Raw genomic sequence first — 21,246 nt, 5'->3', positions numbered from 1 at the left:
CAGGATCACGACCTGAGCCGGAGGCAGACGCTCAACCAACTGAGCAACCCAGGCGCCACCACTCTAGATAGAATTTATCTCAGAGAAGCATTTGGTGTTCCTATGGTTTTGAGGCCATGCTTCTCAACCTGGCTGGCCACTGGATCCCTGAGGATTTTCAAAAAACACCAATGTCTGGGCTCCATCCCAGAGGTTATCTGATGTGTCTAGGGCAGGGCCTGGGCATTGGGACTTTGAAAAGTTTTCAGAGAGATTCCAACGTGAGCCCAAGTGCGTGACCCCTGCTCCAGGGACTGCAGGCTACTCCTCACCAATGACGGGAGGCAGGGGTTTAGAGGATCCCAAATCCAAACTACTAAAGAGCCAATAATAATAATCATAAGGAGATGAAACCAACCACACAGCCCTCCTCGGTACCCTACCCCCTTCACACCCTGCTGGCCTCCCCCTTTCTCATGGACCCTGACCCTCTAGCTCTTGGATGCTCCTATCTTCCTCCCACCCCCCAACCCCCCACGCTCTGGCTCTCAACCCTATTCAGCTCTGCTCTGGACACCCCAGGGGGCCCAGCTTACCTGGGTTTCTGATCTCATGGCTCAACTTCTTCAGCTTGTCCAACTCTGGAACAGGAGGAACAAGGGGGAAAAGAGAATGAAAGAGAGAATGAAATGCTTGGGCCGTGGGGTCCATCCCAAGGGACTCCCCCCGCCAACCTGGAGTCACTTGCTACACAGGTGGTGATGATGAGCACTGTGGGCCTTGGCCCCGGAGCACCGAGGGGGATGTGGGGGGCTGCTGCCAGCCACCCCAAGATCAAGTGCCACTTCCTCAGAGAAGTGCCCACCATGTGCCAGGCTCTGCATTACCTCACTAGTCTTCACATAGGGCTGTGGGACGAACATTACTGTCCACCTCTGAGCACTCCGGGCTCACTGGTTCCTGAGCCCCAGGGTTAACCCACTCTAATATGTTGTCCCGTCTTGAGGGGGGAGGCCCCCCATCCTGAGCACTTCAGTCTACAAGCCTCAAGGGCAGCTCAGCAAAGTTCTCTTCACTTACTGCTTCTGTGTATTAGGTTTGTAGGTTTGTGTCTTCTGCTAAGTTGAGCTCTGGACTTACATGAGTGTCTGGTACACAGTAGGTGCTCAGTAAATGTGTGTTGATGGAAGAATTGGCAGGGGGTAGAGGCCATACTTCGCTTTCCTTGTAAGCCCCAGAGTCCATAGAATCATCTGATGGTATCTGCATAACGTTGTTTCAGTTGGGGCAGCGAGGGACTATGATCTCCCTTTACAGATGAGCAAACTGAGGTCCAGAAAGGTGACATGACTTGTTCAACCTCAAACAGCCAGAAAACTATGGAACCGGAACTGGAACCTGAGCCTGTCTGGCTTCTTAATCTTTTATTTTTATTTATTTATTTATTTATTTTTAAAAAAATATTATTATTATTTTTTGGCTTCTTATTCTTAACAAAATCAGAGAGTCTCCTGTACAATCATCAGCGGGCAATGGTCTGTCCCTCAGTTACTCTGGAGACTGCAGAGCATGAGTCTTGTCATTTGTCAGCCCTGGTCCCAGTTCTGCTTAAATCAAACATGAACGACCCTTGAGAGGCAGCATCTACTCCCTGGTTTGTCACAGTCCCCACTGCTCCCTACTGTCATCCTCATTCTTCAGACCAACTGCCATTTGCAATTTTTTTTTTTTTCCATTTGCAATTTATCCTCACACTGCACTGTTGCATTTCCAGGGCTGCAGAAGAAGGTGAAAGAATGCTGGTACCTTTGCTTTTATCAAAAGTAGAAAAAGGAAAGAGAGACAGGAAGGATGTGAACTCCACCAAGCAGGGATTTTTGGCTGTTGCACTCACTGATGTAACCCCCAGGGCCTAGGACAGTGTCTGGCACACGCTAGGTGCTCAATAAGTCCTGATTAATCGCCTGGCTGACTGAATGGGTGGGTGAGGGCCTACTTCTTTGGAACTTGCTGCTGCATTAATTTTTGTTGCTTCTTGCCAGCCTCTGGGGATGTTTGTGTTTGGGACTCTCCATCAGGGCCTGTCTCTCTGAGGAGCTGGTGGTGGAGCGGAGGGCATTACCTTCCTCCGTCAGCGTGTGGCTGGCCGAGATGTCTTCATCAGCATCGGTGACCACCACGGAGTAGGTGCCCAAATCTTCAAGGCCAGGCTCTTTCAGGATGACCTTGGACCTGGCAGACAGAGAGAGAACACAGACTCAGTGAGGTGCCTCGTGCATCGGAGGCCTGGGAGTTGGAGGCTCTGTACCCCAGACGCACCCCTGGTCATGCTACGGAGCAGGGATGGTTGCCTCCTTACACCTCCCTGGGGCTCTCTGGCACAGGGTCTTCTACTGGCTGCACTGCTCTGTGTCTCCCCCCATGGCTCAAGTCATCGTCTGGACAGGGCCCAAGCCAGAGCTACTGGGGGTGGGGGAGTGCGACATGGGGGACATTCGACATCTGGCCCCTATCCCCTCATTTTACAGATGAGGACGCTGAGCCCAGACCTCTTCCAAGAGCAGGTCACTGTTTGTGACTAGAAACCAAGGCTAGAAACCAAGTGCTTAGCGTGGCCTTGGAAGCACAGGTGCAAAGGCACACGCCATTCCTTGCAGAAGAAGAATCGCCAACGAATGTTGCCCGGTCTGCTCTTAAATGTACTGTCCCCTCATTTCTCCCTACGGTGGCAGGCAGCATCCTTAGGAGAGGGACCAAGCAGCCCCTGTCAGGCCCATTATCTGTGAGTCCCGCCAGGCGGTCTCACCCATGAGCTTCTGGCGACACGCCCGACAACATCTGGGACCTGTGGACTGGGTCCGCCACCTCCCACTCCCCTCACTTACTTGTTAGCTTTCTCCTCGACCCTGACCCTCTGGGGGTCTGGGGGGCCCTTGTAGTCCTTGGACCACTGAAACTCCGCCGAGTCAGGGGCCTCGGGGGCTTCGAAAGCCAAGTAGATAAAGCCTTCTTCATCCACCCCAACCTCGATCTCTCGGGCATCTGAGGGCAGGATTCCAAGGGAGGGCACGGGACATTTAGAAGTAATAAGCCAGGTCCTACACCTCCCTGCTTAAACCTTCCATGGCTGTCCACGGTGCTTGAATAAAATAATAAACCCCAGTATCCTTGCGTGGCCTCCAAGGACTTGTGCGATCAGTCCCTTCTCGGCTCAGATGTCACACCTCCTCAGGGAGGCCATCCCTGACTGCTCTGGCTAAAGTTAGCCTCACTCCACCCTACCACCCTGTTCATTTCCTTTCTAGCACTTACTATCCTCTTATATGATCACCTTCACCTTCAGGTCATCGGTACCTGGCTTACTGTCCTTCCTGCCCCTCCCCCATGCTTGAGCAAGGGGCCTTGCTTTCTTGTCACTGCTCTGACCCTGGTGCAATGTGGGTGTCACCAAATATTCGTTGAATGAAGGAATAAGCAGAAGAATGGAAAGAAGATGTGCTTTAGAGTTTGCAGAGCGGAGTGATTCCATCTCATACCGGCTGTGTGCTCAGATCATTTAACTTCTGAGCTACAGCAAAAATCAGCTCTAAAGTGTGGGCAATGATCCCTCACCTGGGGGCTTGTCGCAAGGGCCAGGGCCGTGGGAGGACCTAGCACAGCACATGGTGTGTGTGGTAGGAGGGGACCTCAGCAGTTGTGACTGCAAGACAGACAAAGCCTCGTGTAGCATCTGGAATGCAGTTGGGTATTATTTTAAATATCCACAAAGGGTTGTGTGAGTTTATGAATTTGGCATATGAAAGAATGGAAGACCCCATCAAATAGAAATGTTCATATCTTGGGCTCCCACATAAATAAACGGGAGTGGGGGGTGGGGGAGAAATAGGCAAGAAGGAAAGGCAGAGCTAGAAGACGGGGAGGGTGGCAGTGGGAGGGGGCCCCGTCCTGATCCACCTGCTTCTCCCGACCCCCATCTGACCTCCGCCTGTCCTCGATGGCACAGTCTGGCCTTGTGGTGCCGGCGCCTCCGCCTGTCCCTACCTGGCTTGTCCTCCAGGAGTATGGGGTCGGTGGGCAGGGACGGCTGTCCCGGACCTGCTGAATTCACTGCCTGGACCTGGAACACGTAACTCTTCCCCGGCTGCAAGTCAGAGATCTGGGGGTGGAGGTGGGGGGTAGAGGGGTGGGTAAGGGTGAGCACCTAGGACGTCAGACTGGCCCTTCCTACAGCCCCGGCCACAGGGGCGGGGGGTGCAGGGAGCCACTCGCCTGTGGAACCCAGTTAGGGCACAGGCCGCCCTGGCGTGGGGAGCGGGCCCGGAGCGCTGTGCTCTGCCCAGGCCCAGTTTGTAGGGGTCCCCGGGCTGGAATCGCCTCCCGCGCCTACGCACCCGCAACTCTGTGCGCCCAAGTCACCAGCTGCCTCGGCCTCTTCCTGCGACCCATCTCTCCTCCAGCCATCACCCAGGGAGAGGCCTGGGCATCGTCTCCAACATCTTCTTCTCGAGCCCTACACGTCCACCCACCCGGTTCACGTCTTATGTCCCTAACGTTTCTCGAACGTGGCTTCTCCTCCCGGCGTCCCAGCCACGGTCCCGATGGAGGCTTCATTTCTGCTCTCCTGGACTGGTCCAGCAGCGTCCGAGATGCTGTCCCTGACCCTGGGCCCCTCTTCCCGCTCCACCTTTCCTTCCGCCAGTTCTTCCGAGGTGCCAGTCTGATTGCGTTCCAACCTTCCCGCGGCCTTCTCGGGAAAGTTCAGGTTTCCAGGTTTAGTTCCTAAAGGCTTCCTCATCGGGCCTTAGCCTTCTGCATGCCCCCTTCACCCCATGACTCCCTCCGGGTGCCCACGGTCACCTCCTCCGTTCCCCTCTCACGGCTCCACACCCTTGTCCTTGCTGGGCCCTCTGCCTGGAATGTTCTCTCTTTCTTGGTCTAGCCAACGCCTGTTCATTCTTGACCACTCAGCTCGGGCAGACTGAGGATTCCAGGAAGGGTCTCTCGCCTTCCTCCTTGGAACTCCTAGGATCCCTTTGCCCCCCCTCCCCTGGCCCCTCCCCGTCAATGGTACAGTGCACAGCATGCTGATTGCCTGTTGCCCAAAGACCAGGGCCTATTTAGCTTTTTACGTCTAGGACCTGGTTCCAGACGTGGCACTAAGTTGGTGTCAAGAGGTGTTTAGTAAATGACTGAGCGAATGCCAGCCAACGATCCGCAAGGCAGAAGTGGTGCCAAGGGGCCGAGGCCCGCCCAGTCCTTGCCTGGGCCAACCTCTGTGAGGAGGCAGAGGGACTGCCCATCCCGTGCGGCTCTCGGGCCAGCTGTCCAGCGCTGGCCGACTCTCCTGCAGGGAGCCTGGCCCCATGGGGCAGAAACTACGGAGTTCCAGAGCATTCCACTGGCCAAGGCTTATCCTCCCTGCTTCTGTGTGAGCTGGCCTTACTGTTATTTTTTCAAAATGAAAGTTTTCATTCTTTCTGATGATCAGAAAATACACCCTTGGGATAATATGAAGGCAATAGAGAAGACTATAAAATGAAAAGAGTTAACGCTCCCTTGGCAGCTGCACCCAGAGAGGTGACCAGAAATAACAATTTTGTAAAAATCTGTTTAGACTTTGAACTGCACATGAATCATGTAGAAACGTGACATGCACCATGTTTGTTAGTATCTTATTCTTTCCACATTGTTTTGGGCGTCTCTAACTCGCCTTCTTTTCTCTCGGTTGCTAACTGATGGGATGCTAACGGGTGGTCTCGAAAACTGCACCCCCCACCCCCTGGTGTGTAGTTTTTGCTGCACAAAGTGAGCTGGAGAAGCAAAATGAGTTGGAGAAGATATTCCCCTGTCCCTAGAGCTCCGGGAAACAAAATCTAATCTACATCACAGAACTGTCCTCACCAGTGTTCCTCCAAACACAGGTGGCCCGTGAGACATGCAGGCTGCTGAGATGGGCGCTGGGAGTGTGGGAGCGGCCTCAGGGACCCCGAGGCCCGGGATTCCGACCGATTGTCTATGGTAGTGGTTTGTGTCTGCTAAGAACGCTTCAATCGACCCTTTGTTTTCTGGCATGGGCGATTTCTGTGAGTTGGTGGAGTTAAAACGACCACCACAGGTGAATAAAACCAATGATTCTGCTAGATTTCTTATTTATCCCAAGAGTTTAGCCTTTGTTTCTCATTTAAATTAAGAAAGACATATCTGTGTATATTTTTATTAATGTATGCGCTCTCTCTGTATATGCACTATGTTATCAGACATAAATATCCTACTTTATATTCTGCTTTTGCTTCTTAGCCACATATGATGGATATATTTTCATGTCAATACATACACATCGGTCTATGTCATTGTCTATACCATTGTCATTCCTTAAACACCCATAGTCTTTACACCACCTGGCACAGGTTTCTGCTTGAAGGACGCACTGATTTATTTAAGCAAACCTCCTATTGATGGACATTTGAATTTTTTCCAACTTTTGCCTTTATAAACAATGCTGCAGTGAGCACCGTTGTCCTTAGGCCTTTGCACACTTGCTTCATTATTTCCCTACAATCCAATCCCAGAAGCCGAATTCCTGGCTCAAGGGATATGCATACCCCAATGCGGACATACCTGGCTGATTATAAGTGAGGGTTGAGGGAGGAGTTTGCCCAGCTTGGAGCAGGTTAAGACAACCAGCCAGCCAGCCTGACTTTCAATTTCCTGTGTGACCCTGGATATGCCACTTCCCCTCTCTGGTCCTCTGCTGACATTAAGTGAGGGCAGTGATCTCTGAGGGTCCTTCCAGCTCTGATGTTCTGTAGTCCTGTACTGTTCAGTGGACGGGAAGGCTCAGGGTGGGTAGGGGGGAAGAAGCAGGGACTCACCCTCAGGTGGGTGTTAGAGATGAGGTCTGGGGTGACTGGCTTCCATTGTTCAGAGCTTTCCTCTTGGACACTGATGCGATAGCCCGTGACCGGCCCAGCTCCAGTGTACAGTGGGGGCTCCCACTTGAGCATCAGGGAGGTGGCCCGTACCTCAAACGCCTGCACGTCATACGGGGGACCTGTAGGAGGAGGGTAGAGGAGGAGTTGGCCAGCCAGCATTGGGCAGCAAGGCAGTCATCAACCTTGTCAAGCTGCCAGTTACAACGGGGCCTGGAAGCGCCTGCCCTGGGCACAGTGAGGACCTGGCAGGCCTTGGCGTCATGACAAAGCTTGCTGTTGGCCTGGGCCTGAAATAGGGTTAACTCTTCAAAATGTGCTCAGCACCACTTTTTCTGGAAGTATCTGTGATATTCCCCTTTCCTAACCCAGGCAGCAGTAATGCTTCTCACGTCTTTGGTGTTTTTGTGATTAGTGGAGGGGCCAAGGTGTGACCTCCAGAGTCAGATCACTGGAGTTCATGCCCTAGCTTGACCCTTTCAGGCCATGGGGACTCTGGGCAAGTTATTTAGCTCCTGTGTTCCTGTCTCCTCATCTGTAAAATAGAGATAATGATAGTTCTTATAATCTAGTGCTGTTATGAGAATTAATGGCATAATTTATGAACTCTGTTGGTACATGGTAAATACCCAATAAATATCAGTTGTTTATAATTATTGTCTAAAGCATCACACATGCTAGTTATCTACAATTTGCTTGAAAAAACCAGCACTGAGCTGAACGGAATGATGGAAGGTTGTGATCCTTCCTTCCTAGATAGGAGATGGGGGCTCACTTGGGGAAATCTAATGGGGTTGTGGGAGTGGCATGTGGGGTGTCGGTCACCCTAGCAGTGTGCCCTTGGGGTTTGACATTGGTCTGTGGCCAGAGTCAGAGCTCAGATGGTGTGTTGAGTTAGGGGATAATTTTTGCTGAAGTTACAGGGCCAGATGATGGCCAAGGTCAGGGGTCCTCTAAGGCAGAGTTAAGACTGTATCAGAGATTACAGGGTCTCTTGGTGGAAAGGGCCAGTGGTCTGGGGCCTGGGACCAACAGAGCAAGCTTGGATGCATAGAAAGCTCAGTGATTCTCCTTTTACTGGTTGGACTGGTGGGGAGAGAGGGGGAGCAAGAGCAGGTACTGAATTTCGGCATCTTCAGACCTCTCACCTGGTTGGGGCATCGTCCACTCTTTGCACTCGAACAGGCTGCTGGGCGCTGATAGTTCACCAACACCTGCCCAGTTTGCTGCCCGGGCACGGAACTCATAGAAGTGGCCTTCACGAAGGTTACTGACCTTGAGGAGCAGAGACAGATGGTGACAAATGTGAAAGGTTGTGACCCCCCCTCCCTCCGCAGAGCTGGGGCCGAAGGGGAAAGCGGTACAGTGACAGGGGAGAAGTCAGAGCAGGAAGTCCATGGGGACTTAAATGAGCTCAATCAAGTGAATCTGTACTTGAAAATTAGCCAGATTATTGAGTCCAGGGAATCTGAGGCCTCTCTTGACTTCTGAACCTCCAATAGTGACCTCTGGTCTCCACCTGCATAGTCCAGGACACCAAGCCAGTGGCCCCATTCCAGGCTTACCTTGCAGACCCGGGTAGGGATGGGCTGCTGGTTGACTGGGTGCCAGTCCAGCTCCTCTGAGTCATGCTGGTCCAGGAAGTAGCCCAGGATCTTGCCACCTCCACGACGCTTGGGGGGCTTCCACCCAATGACCATATCATTTTTCCCACAGTTCAGAAGTGCGAAATCATACGGGGCGGATGGTGTGGCTGTGGGGAGGGAGGAGGTGAGGATTGCTGCTTCCTAGGGGTGGCTGGATTGGGCAGTGGGGCCTGAGAGAGCCAACAAGCCTCCTGCAGTGGATGCCCACCCTGCTCTGGGGGTACTAACTTAGCCAGCAGCATTTGCTGGTAACCCAAACTCGGCTACTTGGAGGGCACCTGGGCCTCAGAGCTAGTCAGACATTCCCCTATGGCCTCAGACCATTGTCATTTCTTCCCCAAAGGAAAGTGTGTGTGTGTGTGTGTGTATGTGTGTGTGTGTGTGTGGATCAACTCTAGAACCCCTCAGAGGATTTATACCCCCTTGGCCTCTGGGATTGGACCCTCCAAGATGTGGTCTCTCTCTGGCCAGCCCTGCTGTCTGCCCAGCCCAGGGCTGCCCCCAAGAGATGTGCAGGCTGCACCTGCCCTTTGGACTTACCCAGAGCCTGCTTGACCCTGATGGGTTCGGTGATGGCTGAGCTCTCACCTACCCCAGCCTCGCTGACTGATTTGACACAAAACTCGTACTCCTTCCCTGTCCTTAGCCCGGGAACTGTAAACCTGGAAGGGAAATGTGCAAGCTTTCAGGGAGGGCCAAACAGCTTGCAGGCATCCCTGAACTTTCTAGAACAGCCCACCAGCAGTAGGATTTGACATTTGGGGTCAGTTCTTACCTAAAAGATATTGCCCCTGCCGCTGCCCCCAAAGCGATGCCTGCACTCTGGAGGGTGAAGTTATTAAGATTCGAAACATTGAAGGAAGTTGGTCAAAGGGTACTAACTTTCATTTATAAGGTAAATCAGTGCTCGGGTTGTAACACACATCATGGTGAGCACAGTTAATACCATTGTGTGATATACAGGAAAGGTGTTACGAGAATAGATCCTAAAAGTCCTCATCACAAGGAGAAATCAGTTCTTTCTTTTCTTTTTAGCGTATCTATATGAGATGATGGATGTTAACTAAACCTCTGGTGGTTATTATTTCATAATATGTGTAAATCAGACCATCATGCTGTCCGCCTTGACCTCACACAGTCATGTATGTCAATTCTTTCTCAGTAAAACTGGGGGGAAAAGATTTTAAAGGGTCTGGCTCATTTAGAGCCCACCATTAGAATACAAATATGCTGGGAAAGCTAACCATTGAGGGCCCAGGTAGCCAGCCCCTGAGCTGTGCTACCTGGTGCATCTCTAGAACTTTGGGCCTCAATCTTGAAACACAACAGTGGCTCTTATCATGAGTGTTGTGATTCTAAAGCTGGAAGTCCATTTAAATACCCTCACGGAGGGGCGCCTGGGTGGCTCAGTCAGTTGAGCACCCACCTTCAGCTCAAGTCATGATCCCAGGACCTGGGATGGAGCCCCACATCACAGCTCCCTGCTCAGCCGGACATCTGCTTCTCCCTCTGCCCCCCTCCCCATTTGTGTTCTCTCTCTCTCTCTCGAATAAGTAAATAAATAATTAAATAAATAAAATCTTTAAAAAAAAGACTCTCAAAGATAATTGTCATGCAGACACACTCTGGTGTAAAGAAAAATGTCCTCACCCTGTCCCTTCTTGATAAAACCCTTGATGGCAGACATAGCAACTCGTTCCCTGCTCAGGGACATGCTAACGGGGGAAGCACACCTCAATAAGAGGGATGAATCACCAGGGGAATGAAGCTCAGGGAATTCCTGATCAGGTGAGGCTGGGATGGCTCCCTGGACCAGCCCCTGTTGACAACAGATGATGACGATGACAGCTGTGACGGCAGCCATGCACATACGCCTGGCACTGGCTTTCCCTGTCATCTATGCAAACTCGAGCACTTGTCACAACACCTTCTGAGGGAGGTACGGTGGCTTACCCGTTTTGGAGATGGGGATGAAATTGAATGTTGGGATGTGGGAGGGGCCCTTGTGGATCACACTGTCCAGTTTCTCCCTTTTATAGGTGGGAGGGGGCTCCCCAAGAAGCAAAGAGGTGAGCCAAGAGCATACGGCCAGTTAGGAACTCGGCCTGGACCGCTGCCCGGTGTCCTGAATCCCAGAGAAGAGCCTGCCCTTTTGCTAGTCATTCATTCAGACACTCAGATGGTGCTTGAGCATCTCCAGTGAGAGCCAAGTTCTGCGGGGTTGGATAATACAGCAGGGAACCGGACCCCCACAGCCCAACGGGGCTCCCTCTACACCATCACACAGGCAGCACCCGTGGGCCGTGGTGGTTGAGCAGTGGAGGCTGGAGCCTCTCTCCAGCCATGACACACATAACCAGTGGCATGCACACATGTTCTCTACAAACCAGAGGAGCGTGCCACCCCCCCCATGTATGATATATGTCCCAGAGGTGCCACTCCCTTCAGGTGACTGTCCCACAACCCCTGGCTCCCCTCAGGGAAGCATATTGAACGCAAGTTGGGGGAGAGATGTCATTCTAGGAACAACTTGGTCAAATCTGTCAGAATTTGTAAAAAAAACCTGATGATTCTCCAATTTGGGAACTTTAGTAATAACAAGTTATGAGTGACCCCTCATAGCTGACCATGAGGCACCAGAGACTTGTGGGGTACACGGTCCTGTCCTTTCTGGGTAAGATGATTGAAGGCCTCATGTCCAAGGGGAGTCCAGCTGGCGGTGCTCAGGGCCCAGCCAGCCGTCTGATGGAAATGGAAGGGATGGGGTATCACCACCCAAGCCCCTGACCCCACAGAGCCCCCAGGTGACAGAAGTCATGAGCCCAAGAGCCTCAAGGTTTACCATTCCTGCAAGGACCAGGGCCTTGTAAGTGAAGAGGGAGCCTCAGCGGGGAGGAGAGTCTGGTGCTACCCCCTCCAGCTGACAGAGGATCCCAGGCTCCGGGAGGGCAAGTGTCAGTGCAGGGGCACCAGGCGGGTGAGGGGTGCGTGGCTGCATCCTCTGCCCTCTCTCTGTCTCTAAGCTCCTGGACCGACAAGACCCAGTCCGCCACCTCTGCAGACAGCAGGCCCTCAGCCAGTGTTTGTGGAATAAAAGGCCATTCGGGTCAAGTCCCAGTTTTCCGCTACCAGCTAAGGGGGTTTGGGCAAGTTACCTAAGTGCTCTATGCCTTAGTGTCACCATCTGTACAGTGATAACAAAAATACTAGTCCTAGGGACGCCTGGGTGGCTCAGCGGTTGAACTTCTGCCTTCGGCTCAGGTCGTGATCCTGAGTCTAGGGTTCAAGTCCCCCATCGGGCTCCCTGCAGGGGCCTGCTTCTCCTTCTGCGTGTCTCTGCCTCTCTCTGTGTGTCTTTTATGAATAAGTGAATAAAATCTTTAAAAAAAAAAAAACTAGTCCTAAACTCAAAGGATGGCAGCTAGACTAAGTGACCCAATATAGAAGAGCTCGGACAGCGCCTCATTGTCAAATGGCAGGTGCCAGGATCCTTAGGGCTCATCCTTGCAGGAGGTGGAGTTAGGGGGGAGCAGACTCACTTGTGGCCCTGGATGGGCTTGTTGTTAACCGTTTGCCACTCGGATGATCCTGCCTGACGGGAGTAGATGTAATAACCCTGGAGCTCTGGGGCGTCTTTCACAGGTTCCCAGGTCAGGGACACAGACGTCTGTGTGTCCCGGAACGCTTGAACTTGAGCTGGAGGACGGAGAGTAGCTAAAAAACAGAAATGTGGGCTGTGTGAGGAGGCTGAGTGACCCGGCCTAACAGACTGGGGAGGGAGGGGAGGTGGGGAGAGGCTGCGTGGAGCCCCCACTGAGATCCAGGCCGATGGGGGTGGGGGTGGCAGACATGCCCTGGGGCATCAAGAGTCCCCTTCCTCCCCCCTCTCCCCTCCTCTCTGCTTCCTTACCAAAGCCTCTGTCATTAATCCTTAGTCTCTGTCCCCTCCCCCGCCATGCTCTCTCTTTTGCTTTTTTTGTGTTTTCTCATTTTTGTATAATTTTACTTTTCTAACACAAGTAAGTGTTTTTTCTTTTGTCCTCCCTTCCCTCCCATCCTCTCCTCTCTTTTTCTCTCCTTTCCTTTACTGAACTGTACTGGAACTTTGCCCTAAACTTCCTTGTGGTCTGATCACACACTGCTCACTGGCCAGACCCCGAATCACGTCTAAGTGTTAATTGGGCCAGAATGAGAGGAAAACATCACTTATTCACCAACCCATTCATATTTGCTATGAGTATATATATAATATGCACACACATAATACATATGCACACATATATCTGTATGTGTGTATATATATATTTCCTAAATTACTGGACCAGAGCAAATCTAGGACTCCGCTATCTCCCCCACACGGGCCTGCAGCACACCGGACTCCTCTGGAATAGGTAGTGCTGCAGCTGGGCTCTGTAAAGGGCCAGTCAGTCATGACAGCTGCAGGGAACCTTCTGATCTGCTCTTATCAAAACTCGAAGAACCCCAGAATCCAGAGGCCTCAGAAGAGGGAGGGGCCGCAGGAGGTGGGGACCAGGGTGGCACTGCACGGGGGAGAGTTGGAGGGGCAGAAGTGGGAGCGATAGCCAGGCCTTTGGAACAACATGTTTGGCAGCTGAGGACACCGAGGTTCGCAGCTAGGAAAGGACTTGCCCAGGCGCACGCTGCGCTGTGGCTGAGACGTGTCCTGCCCGGTGAGCCAGAGCTTGGGGTGGGACAGCTTAAGAACCGAGGGACCACCTGCTCACACTGGGCCCCTGCGTCGGACCAGCTGGATCCTGCAATCTGTGAATTATTGATCTGGAAAAAAAATTCCCATACTCTCACAAACTCCCCACCCGGAGAGATGGGATTCCTGATGCTCTGAAGCTTGATAGGCCTGAGATCATGTTGCTTTTCAGCTTCATGATGGGTAGAAGGGGTCAGGGACTCTGAGTATGGCTCTGTCCCTGCAGCGACAGGTCCCAGTGGCCTGGTCTGGGCTGCCCCCATCTCCTGCATCACATGGGTACCTGGCTTCCCCCTCAAGGCGATGGGCTCGCTGGGCTCCGAGGGATCGCTCATGCCATACTGGTTTATTGCTCGCACTTTGAAGACATAGGACTTCCCTTTTTCCAGATCCAAAAGGGCGAATCTTGGGGATTTCACAGGAGTTTCTGAGTTGATGGCCTCCCAGGTGCCACTTCCTATGACTGACTGTGACAAAGGAGAGAAATACACACCGGTTAAGCAGTTGCCTGGGCCGAGGCTCTGGGCCGGGGCACTTCCACACATGCTCTCATTAACTTCTAAGCCCAGTCCCGGGCGGCCTCTGGACACTGAGCTCTGGACCCAGCAGCCTCCTCCACATCTCTGCCTGGATGCCTACTGAGCATCCCACATTCAACATATCCGGAACTCCACTCTGCATCTGTCCCCAAACCCATCCACATTTGGTTGAGGGGACCCATCCTTCCCGTGGCTCAGGCCAAAAGCCTTGAAGCCATCCTGGACTCCTGCCCTCTGTCCCTCACACCCCAAATATGCTCCTTCAACAAATCCAGTGGTCTCCACCTTCAGAATTTATCCAGGATCCAACCATGGCTTACCGCCCTAATGCTCCTGCTATAGCCTTGATCCAAGCCGCCATCATCTCTTACCTGAACTACATCACTCTTTTCTCCAGATGATGGTCAGAAGGATCCCTTCACAACACAAGTCAGATCACATCCCTGGCTGCCCACAGCCACATCTCCCTCAGTGCAACAATCTTTGCCTGGGATGTTCTTCCCTCTAGAAACCTCTGGTGGGCTTCTCATTCAAAACTCACCTTCTCAGGGAGGACTCCTCGGTCCCCCGTCTAAAATGCCAATCATCCCGTCCCCTAACACTTCAAACCCCTTCCTTGATTTTAGTCTTTCTCCTTAGGGCCTACCACTAATTAATTTGCTAAGTATTTTCCTGATTTATCTTCTTAACAGTGGTCTCTGCACCCCTGACTCAGAGCTCAGCTCCATGAGGCAGGGTTTGTTTGTTTTCTCCACTGCCATGTCCCCAGGGCCAGGAACAGCACTGGCACATAGAGGGTGCTCAGTCTATGTTTGTGGGACCAATAAATGGGAAAATGAATGAATTCTTACGATAACCCTGCAAGGTGGGTTTCATTTCTCTGCCAGTGAGAAAACTTGTGTTCAGGGAGTTTTGGTCACTTGGCTGAAGATCATGCATCTCATGATTGGTGTATTTGGTATTTAAGCTCAGGTGTGGGTGCCCCCAGAATCTGCTGTCTACGGCATAAGGGACCCAAAAGGCAGCCACCAATCCTGCATCTCTGGGCAGATAGAGGGTGAAGAGCTGAGGGTGATGCTGAAGGGGAGTGAGGCATCCAGAGGCCACTTCTGCTGGGTCTGGATTATGACAGTTCAGACCTGGAAGCCCTGTGGGAACTCACTGAACCCCACCCTCCCTGTGCTTTCCCCTCCCAAGGCCCAGCCATCTGCCAGGATATCCAGAACTCAGCTAGGCCCCCCAAAAATCGCAATAAAAACCAGTGAATATTGCTGAGCACCTACTGTTTGCCAGGTTCTAAGTCCTTATGTGCTTCAATTAATTAGATCCTCATATTGACTCTATGAGGTGAGTACGGTTATTATCTCTGTTTTACAGAAGAAGGAACTGGGGATCCCCTGGATGGTTCAGTGGGGGATCCCTGGGTGGCTCAGTGGTTTAGCACCTGCCTTCGGCCCAGGGCGTGATCCTGGAGTCCCGGGATCGAGTCCCACGTCAGGCTCCCGACATGGAGCCTGCTTCTCCCTCCGCCTGTGTCTCTGCCTCTCTCTCTCTCTGTCTATCATTAAATAAGTAAATAAATAAATCTTGAAAAAAAAAAAAAAAGAAGGCACTGAGGCACAGAGAGACTAAAAACTTGCTCACGCCACACAGCTAGTAACTGAAACAAGATTTGAACCCAGGCGGTGTGACTCCAACATTTTAAGCATGACATGCTACAGCCTCACAGAACAAATCCGTAACTATCTACAGCTTTCCTATGTGGGAAAAATAGGGTCACCCAAGAATGGGCATAGAGAGGCCTGTTTGAATAACTGGAGGCAGAGACTCCTCCCTGGAACTTTCGCTAACCCTGTATGTCCACCTACTATGTGCCAGGCCCTGTGCTGGGTGCAGGGAGTAATGAGATGGTAAACCTGGCCTCTTCCTTTACGGGGGTCGGAGTCAAGAACGTGTCACCCAGAGGAGTTTACAGGTTCAGGGCTGCTGGCCTGGCTGTGTGCTGCGTCTTATATTCAGCCTCCATTTGATGCCAGAGGAAACTGAGGCTCAGGGAGCTCAGGAAACTGGCTCACACAGCAGAAGTCAGGATTTGAGTTGATCTTAACACCATGCTGTTTTTCACTGTGCCAGCTGCCTCCCCTCTGCTGTGAAATCCACTCTGTGTGAGCTGCCCGCACCCCCAGACACCTGCCCCCCCTCCGTCGGGGAACTGCCTCCAGGGCTACCCGCCACCCCCATCCCCCTGGTTGCTCATGACCCTGGCTCGTGGGTACCCTCCCAAATGTGGCCCTGGCCAAGAAGAGGTGCTGGGCCCAATGCGTGATCCCATGCCAGCCAGACTCGGGGGCGGGGAGGTACCCAGGAAATGGTGGATCGTATTGTTGTCACTCTTGCCTGTGTCTTAATTCCTGTGTATTTCCATGAACAGCCCCAGGAGCTGCTGCCAGTCACTGGCCTCACAGGGCTGAGGTCACCTCGAAAGGTCTGCCCCCTGTGGAAGGCTATTCTCAGCCCTTCCAGGCACGGGTTCTCTTCTAGTCTCCGAAGGCCTCCCCGGGGACCCTGCCCCTGTGCTCCCCACACCTCCTGTGTGACAGCATGTCTGTTTTTCAGCCTAACCTGCGGCTGGGGCCCTTGGTATCTCGGTACCTTCTCCAGGGAGTATGTCAGGGGGGCTTTGCCCCGAGGCCTTGGCTCCTCCCAGCTCAGAACCACGTAGGCATCGCGGATCTCACTGGCGTGGACGTTGGTGGGGGGCGAGGGGATGGTCACAAAGTCTGGAATCAGAGTCATTGAGGAGCAGAGATGAGTGGGCCCTCAGAGACCCCTCATTTCATAGAAGAAGAAATGGGCCCAGAGAGGGACATCAATTTGCTCTAGGTCACCCAGCAAGGCCAGGCAGAGCCAGGGCCAGAAGCTAGGTGTCCCGATGTCCTCCCCAGGACTTCCCCCAACATGCTACCTCCTCCACGAGGAGCACAGCAAGATGGGAGGCCTGGCCTCCTCCAAATGGACCTCACCCACCCTTCCCTTCCCCACACCCTGGACACGGACACTTTCTGCCTCTTTGCCCGTGTGTGTCCCAGAGTTTCCAGAACCATAAAGGAGGCTGGAATGTTGAGGCAAAGTGTCAGGAGGTTCACACGTACCTTCAAACTCATCTGTGCTGACCGTGATCTTGTTTCCCAGATCAAAGGGGATCTCTAGGGTGGAGAATGGAGCGTGTTGGGGGAGAAGTAGGGGGTGCAGGCTGGGTCAGGAGGGGTCAGGGCAGGACCTGCCCACTCTGGGGGCTGATCCCTCACCCTGCTCCCAGTCCTGGCCTTTGGGCCCCTCCTGTGTGACCTCGGGCACACTCTCTGAGCCTCCATATTCGCAGGGGTCCAAAGGGTTCTAGACTGTTCTATGGCTGTTCTAGACTCTGAGAGATGCTGCCTTCTTGGGACAAATGGGGACAGGGGAGAAGTGATGTCTGTGTCTGGGGTTGGATACCTAAGGCAAGGTGGAGCTGGGAGGCTAACCCAAGTCAGGCTGGTCCCTCAAGGCCGAAAGGGTGATGCCCCCACCCCCACCCCACCCTCCATGCCCCCCAGGCTCGGGGCTCCTGAGGCAGGGCTGCTTTCCTCCTTTAGATTGAGGGCATCTGAAGAAGGTGCTGTGGTCCTCCCTCAGATTAGCATCTCCCGTGGACAGATCTGTGTTCCTTCCATCAGGCTAGTACCTTCCCCCTCAGGCTAAGGGTTCCTAAGGACAGCACTATGCTTCCTCCAACAGCCTAGGGGTTCCCAAGACTGTGTCTCCCCCATCAGACTACCAGTTCCCGAGGGCTGTGCTGTGTCTCCCCCACCCCCACTTTGAATAGGGCTTGGAATGGGGACCGTGCCACCTGTGTCCTGCATTGATGCTCTAGGATGTCCCTCGGGGCCTCTGTACCCACCTATCTTTCTCTGGGCTTCCTCGTGGTCGCCCATGACAACCAGTTCAGAAGCTTTGGAGGGGAGGCTGCTGCCTGCTGTGCTGACGGCTCGGACCCGGAACCGGTAGCTCTGGCCTTCGATGAGGCCTTGGATAGGGCACCGACAGGTCCCGCTGGGGGCCTGGTGGCAGGGCACCCACTGCCCAGACTCGCCCTGGCACCTGCGGGAGAGAGGCCTCGGCTTCAGCCCCTGCCCCCGACTCCCATATGGGGGTCTGAGCCCCTCCCAAGGCTGTTCCTCCGCCCCAGGCTGCCAAGCAGAGTCCTGTTCTCCACTCGGGCGCCTGGCCCCAGCCTCCAGCTTCCAGGAGGCCTTTTCACCTTGCTGGTGATGCTAATCAAAATAGCTAGCGCCTTCCTGCAGCTTCCCCGTGGGCCTGGAGCCGCACTGCACCCTCGCCCCCTCGCAGCCGCCCAGATCACTTGATGCCAGCAGCCCTCAGTGTTAGGTCTCATTAGCTTCACTCTACAAATGGGGGATCCATTCTGGGCTCCGGGAGTGAGATGAGCCGTGAGTCCCATGGCTCGTGAATGTCACCCAAGGGCCGTCCACTCCCTAAGTTGGCGTGCATTCCAGACTGACCCCCAGAGCTTGGGCTCTCTGTGCCATCTGGGTGCCACCGTCCTCAGGCGGTACGCGAGCACACGCTGCCAGCTGGACGGGGCAGGGGCACATGGGGCCTAATCCTGGCTCTACCACTGATGAGCAAGGTGACTTTGGGCGAAGTCATCACCCCATGTACCTCAGTTCCCCCATCTGTAGAATGGGGGCACTAAAGAGTCCCCTACCGCCTTGGATGGGAGCTGCCAGGATTCGGTGAGATTAGGCACGCAGCTCCAGTACCTAGTATGTGAGCCCCATCAGTGGCAGGATTAGGTGTCACCTCACGCTAGGGCCTCAGGGCTGGCAGCTTGTGGAGGAGGTGGGGTGTCCTGGGCCCTCCCCTTCCTAGCGTGCCCCTTCCCTCTGGGTCAGTGCTGTCCGTCCCTGTCACTCAGGGTGAAAAGTCGGCAACATATCCACCCGTGCTCGGCTGATGTTTGGCCCTCCCGGGGTCCGGAAGGCCGACTCCAGCGGTGGAATTCCAGGGATCGCTGTGACATATTTGGAGGAATGGATACCTTTCTCTTGCCCCTAAGTTCTATAACCTGGCCTACCTCCTGTTCCGAGGCTAGGCAGGGGGCTCCCTCTTTCCTGTGCTCCCCCACTCTTGTTCTCACAACCAGGCAATAGTGTCCCCTGGAAACTCTACCACTCAAGAGGCTGACTCACAGCTCGATGGAGTAGCCGGTGATGGGGTTGCCCCGTGTGTCGCTGGGCGGGGTCCAGGTCAGGATGAGGCAGTCTCTGTTCACATTCAGGCATCGGACATTCAGAGGGGAGCCTGGGGCCCCTGGCTTCTCAGCTGCTGCATCTGAAACCCGTGGTGGGGGGTGTTGGGGAGGGAGAAGGGGAAGGTTCTTCCAGTTGGTGTCTATTTGGCAACTGGCCCCTCCCACTCCTTCCTAACAACCACTTTGAGAGAACCTTCCAGGGCTCAGTTGTGATCTTGAAGGCCTGGACCTGAACAACAGCCTCTTCCTTTTAACAACAACATCTGGGGGGCTGTGGGAGTACGAGTTATTAAGGGCCCATTCTACTCCACGCCCCTGAATAATCTCTGAGCCCTGGACCATCCCTTCCTTTAGTGGATGGGGAAAACTGAGTTGCCCAAGGTCACCAGCTAGCGAAGTGGCAAAGCTAGGATTTGAACCCAGATCAGTTCAAAGACCAAAAGGTAAGGGCAGCCCCGGTGGCGCAGCGGTTTAGCGTCGCCTTCAGCCCGGGATGTGATCCTGGAGACCTGGGCTCAAGTCCCACGTCGGGCTCCCTGCATGGAGCCTGCTTCTCCCTCTGCCTGTGTCTCTGCCTCTCTCTCTCTCTCTCTGTGTCTCTCATAAATAAATAAATAAAATCTTAAAAAAAAAACACAAACCCAAAAACCCAAAGACCAAAAGGCAGAACTCACCAGGTACTAGAATCATCCCAGCCCATGCTCAGCCCTCCCTCCGCAGCTCCCACTAAGTCTGAGACTCAAGCTGTGTTCTATTGGAGGGTCATAGGATGCCACAGGGATTCTTAGAGACTCTCACTCAACACCCCTATTTATAACAGGGAAACCGAGGCCCCAAGAGGGCGGGGGAACTTGCCGAAGGTTCCAGAGCCCATCTGCTTTGTGGGCTCCAGCTACACTCTTACTCTCCAATTCCCCTCTCACCTCTCACAAACACATAGGTGCTCTGCTCCCGGAGCCCAAAGGGCGAAGGCACTTGGACAGTGTAGAGCCCCTCATCCTCCTTGTAGGCGCAGGACACCTTCAGAGATGCCTGGCGGTCTGCGTAGAGGGTCTGCCGGCGTCCTGAGGATCTCAGGAGTCTCCCTGAGGAGGGGAGGGATCCTGTGTGAGCTCTGCCCTCACCTGGGAACTCTGAGATGGTCTAGGGGTTTAGGCAGAAGCATGGCTGGTGTGGGTGGTGTGGGTGGTGTGGGTGGTGTGGGTGGTGTGGCTATAGTCTGAGGCTCAGTTGGGGAGTTGGGAAGAGGGTAGTGACCTCCAGGTGTCTGACAATGTGGCCCTGAACTCTCCTCTGCAGAAAGCTTGGGGAGGGGAGCTGGGTCCAGGGAAGGGGTTGGTGGCTCAGTGGAGGAATGAGAGCTTAGGGAAGTGGTCAGTGGCTCAGTGAGGAGTCAGAGGTGCTGTGAGAAAGTGCGAACAAGAGAGATGGGCCCCTTGGTGAGGGCCAGGGTGTCTCTGCGTGCTGCCTGGGGGCTCACTGTGGGTGTTGGGGGCTCAGTGGGTGGGGAATGTGAACTCAGTGAAGGGAGTGGGTGCTTGCTGAAGGAATTGGGGTGTCTGTGGGGATGGTAGAGAACTCATTGAGGGTAGTGGGGGTCAGTGAGGAGAGAGGGGACTCACTAGTGTGACCTTAGTGAGAGGGATGGGGACTCAGTGAAGCAGCTCTGGGGTTCAGGGAGTGGGTCCTGCCCTGAGGCCACACTGTGGGGGGCATCCAGCTCTGCATCCCTCCCTCCTGTCAGACCTCTTTTCTGGAAGATCCCCAGGTTTGGGGAAGACATCTCAGCCTTCTTGCAACTGTCTCTCAGGGCTTCCTGTGGCTTCCCCGCTCTTCTGCCCCCTGCCCCCAGCAGGTGCAGTCTCCCTAAGGGTGGTAGCACTCCTTGTCCTTTGGCTATAGGCCTGGTTACAGGTGGGGAAGAAGGTTCAGCCATCCTTCTCCTTCCTGGCTGTCAATGGGCAGTGGCTACGACTGTGCCTTGGCTTCCTCCCCCTCTCAGAAGAAGAGTCCCTTGAGTTCATGCATATCTGCCTATCCCTGCCCTGGCACTCAGCACAGGGACCAGCACCCACACGTGCTTGGTGACCCTTTGTAGGGTGACCTGATCTCA

The 21,246-nt window shown here is 53.8% G+C and overlaps 1 protein-coding gene across 1 annotated transcript in view; it reads right to left on the bottom strand.

The window, feature by feature from the left end:
- MYOM3 (myomesin 3) overlaps positions 1-21,246 on the bottom strand; it is a 48,195-nt gene that overhangs the window by 12,000 nt on the left and 14,949 nt on the right. The window contains exons 10-24 of the mRNA XM_038531603.1: positions 20,057-20,218; positions 19,072-19,213; positions 17,760-17,959; positions 16,972-17,025; positions 16,472-16,599; positions 13,564-13,747; positions 12,094-12,268; positions 9,095-9,216; positions 8,474-8,661; positions 8,057-8,183; positions 6,852-7,030; positions 4,021-4,135; positions 2,865-3,021; positions 2,102-2,211; positions 576-620 (exon numbers count right to left, since the gene is read on the bottom strand). Coding sequence (XP_038387531.1) covers positions 576-620; positions 2,102-2,211; positions 2,865-3,021; positions 4,021-4,135; positions 6,852-7,030; positions 8,057-8,183; positions 8,474-8,661; positions 9,095-9,216; positions 12,094-12,268; positions 13,564-13,747; positions 16,472-16,599; positions 16,972-17,025; positions 17,760-17,959; positions 19,072-19,213; positions 20,057-20,218 — 2,088 coding nt within the window. The remainder of the gene's footprint in view (positions 1-575; positions 621-2,101; positions 2,212-2,864; positions 3,022-4,020; positions 4,136-6,851; positions 7,031-8,056; positions 8,184-8,473; positions 8,662-9,094; positions 9,217-12,093; positions 12,269-13,563; positions 13,748-16,471; positions 16,600-16,971; positions 17,026-17,759; positions 17,960-19,071; positions 19,214-20,056; positions 20,219-21,246) is intronic.

This window comes from Canis lupus, chromosome 2 (genome assembly GCF_011100685.1).
Source record: "Canis lupus familiaris isolate Mischka breed German Shepherd chromosome 2, alternate assembly UU_Cfam_GSD_1.0, whole genome shotgun sequence".
Classification (NCBI taxonomy): domain Eukaryota; kingdom Metazoa; phylum Chordata; class Mammalia; order Carnivora; family Canidae; genus Canis; species Canis lupus.
This window is presented reverse-complemented; position numbering and strand designations above follow the sequence as displayed.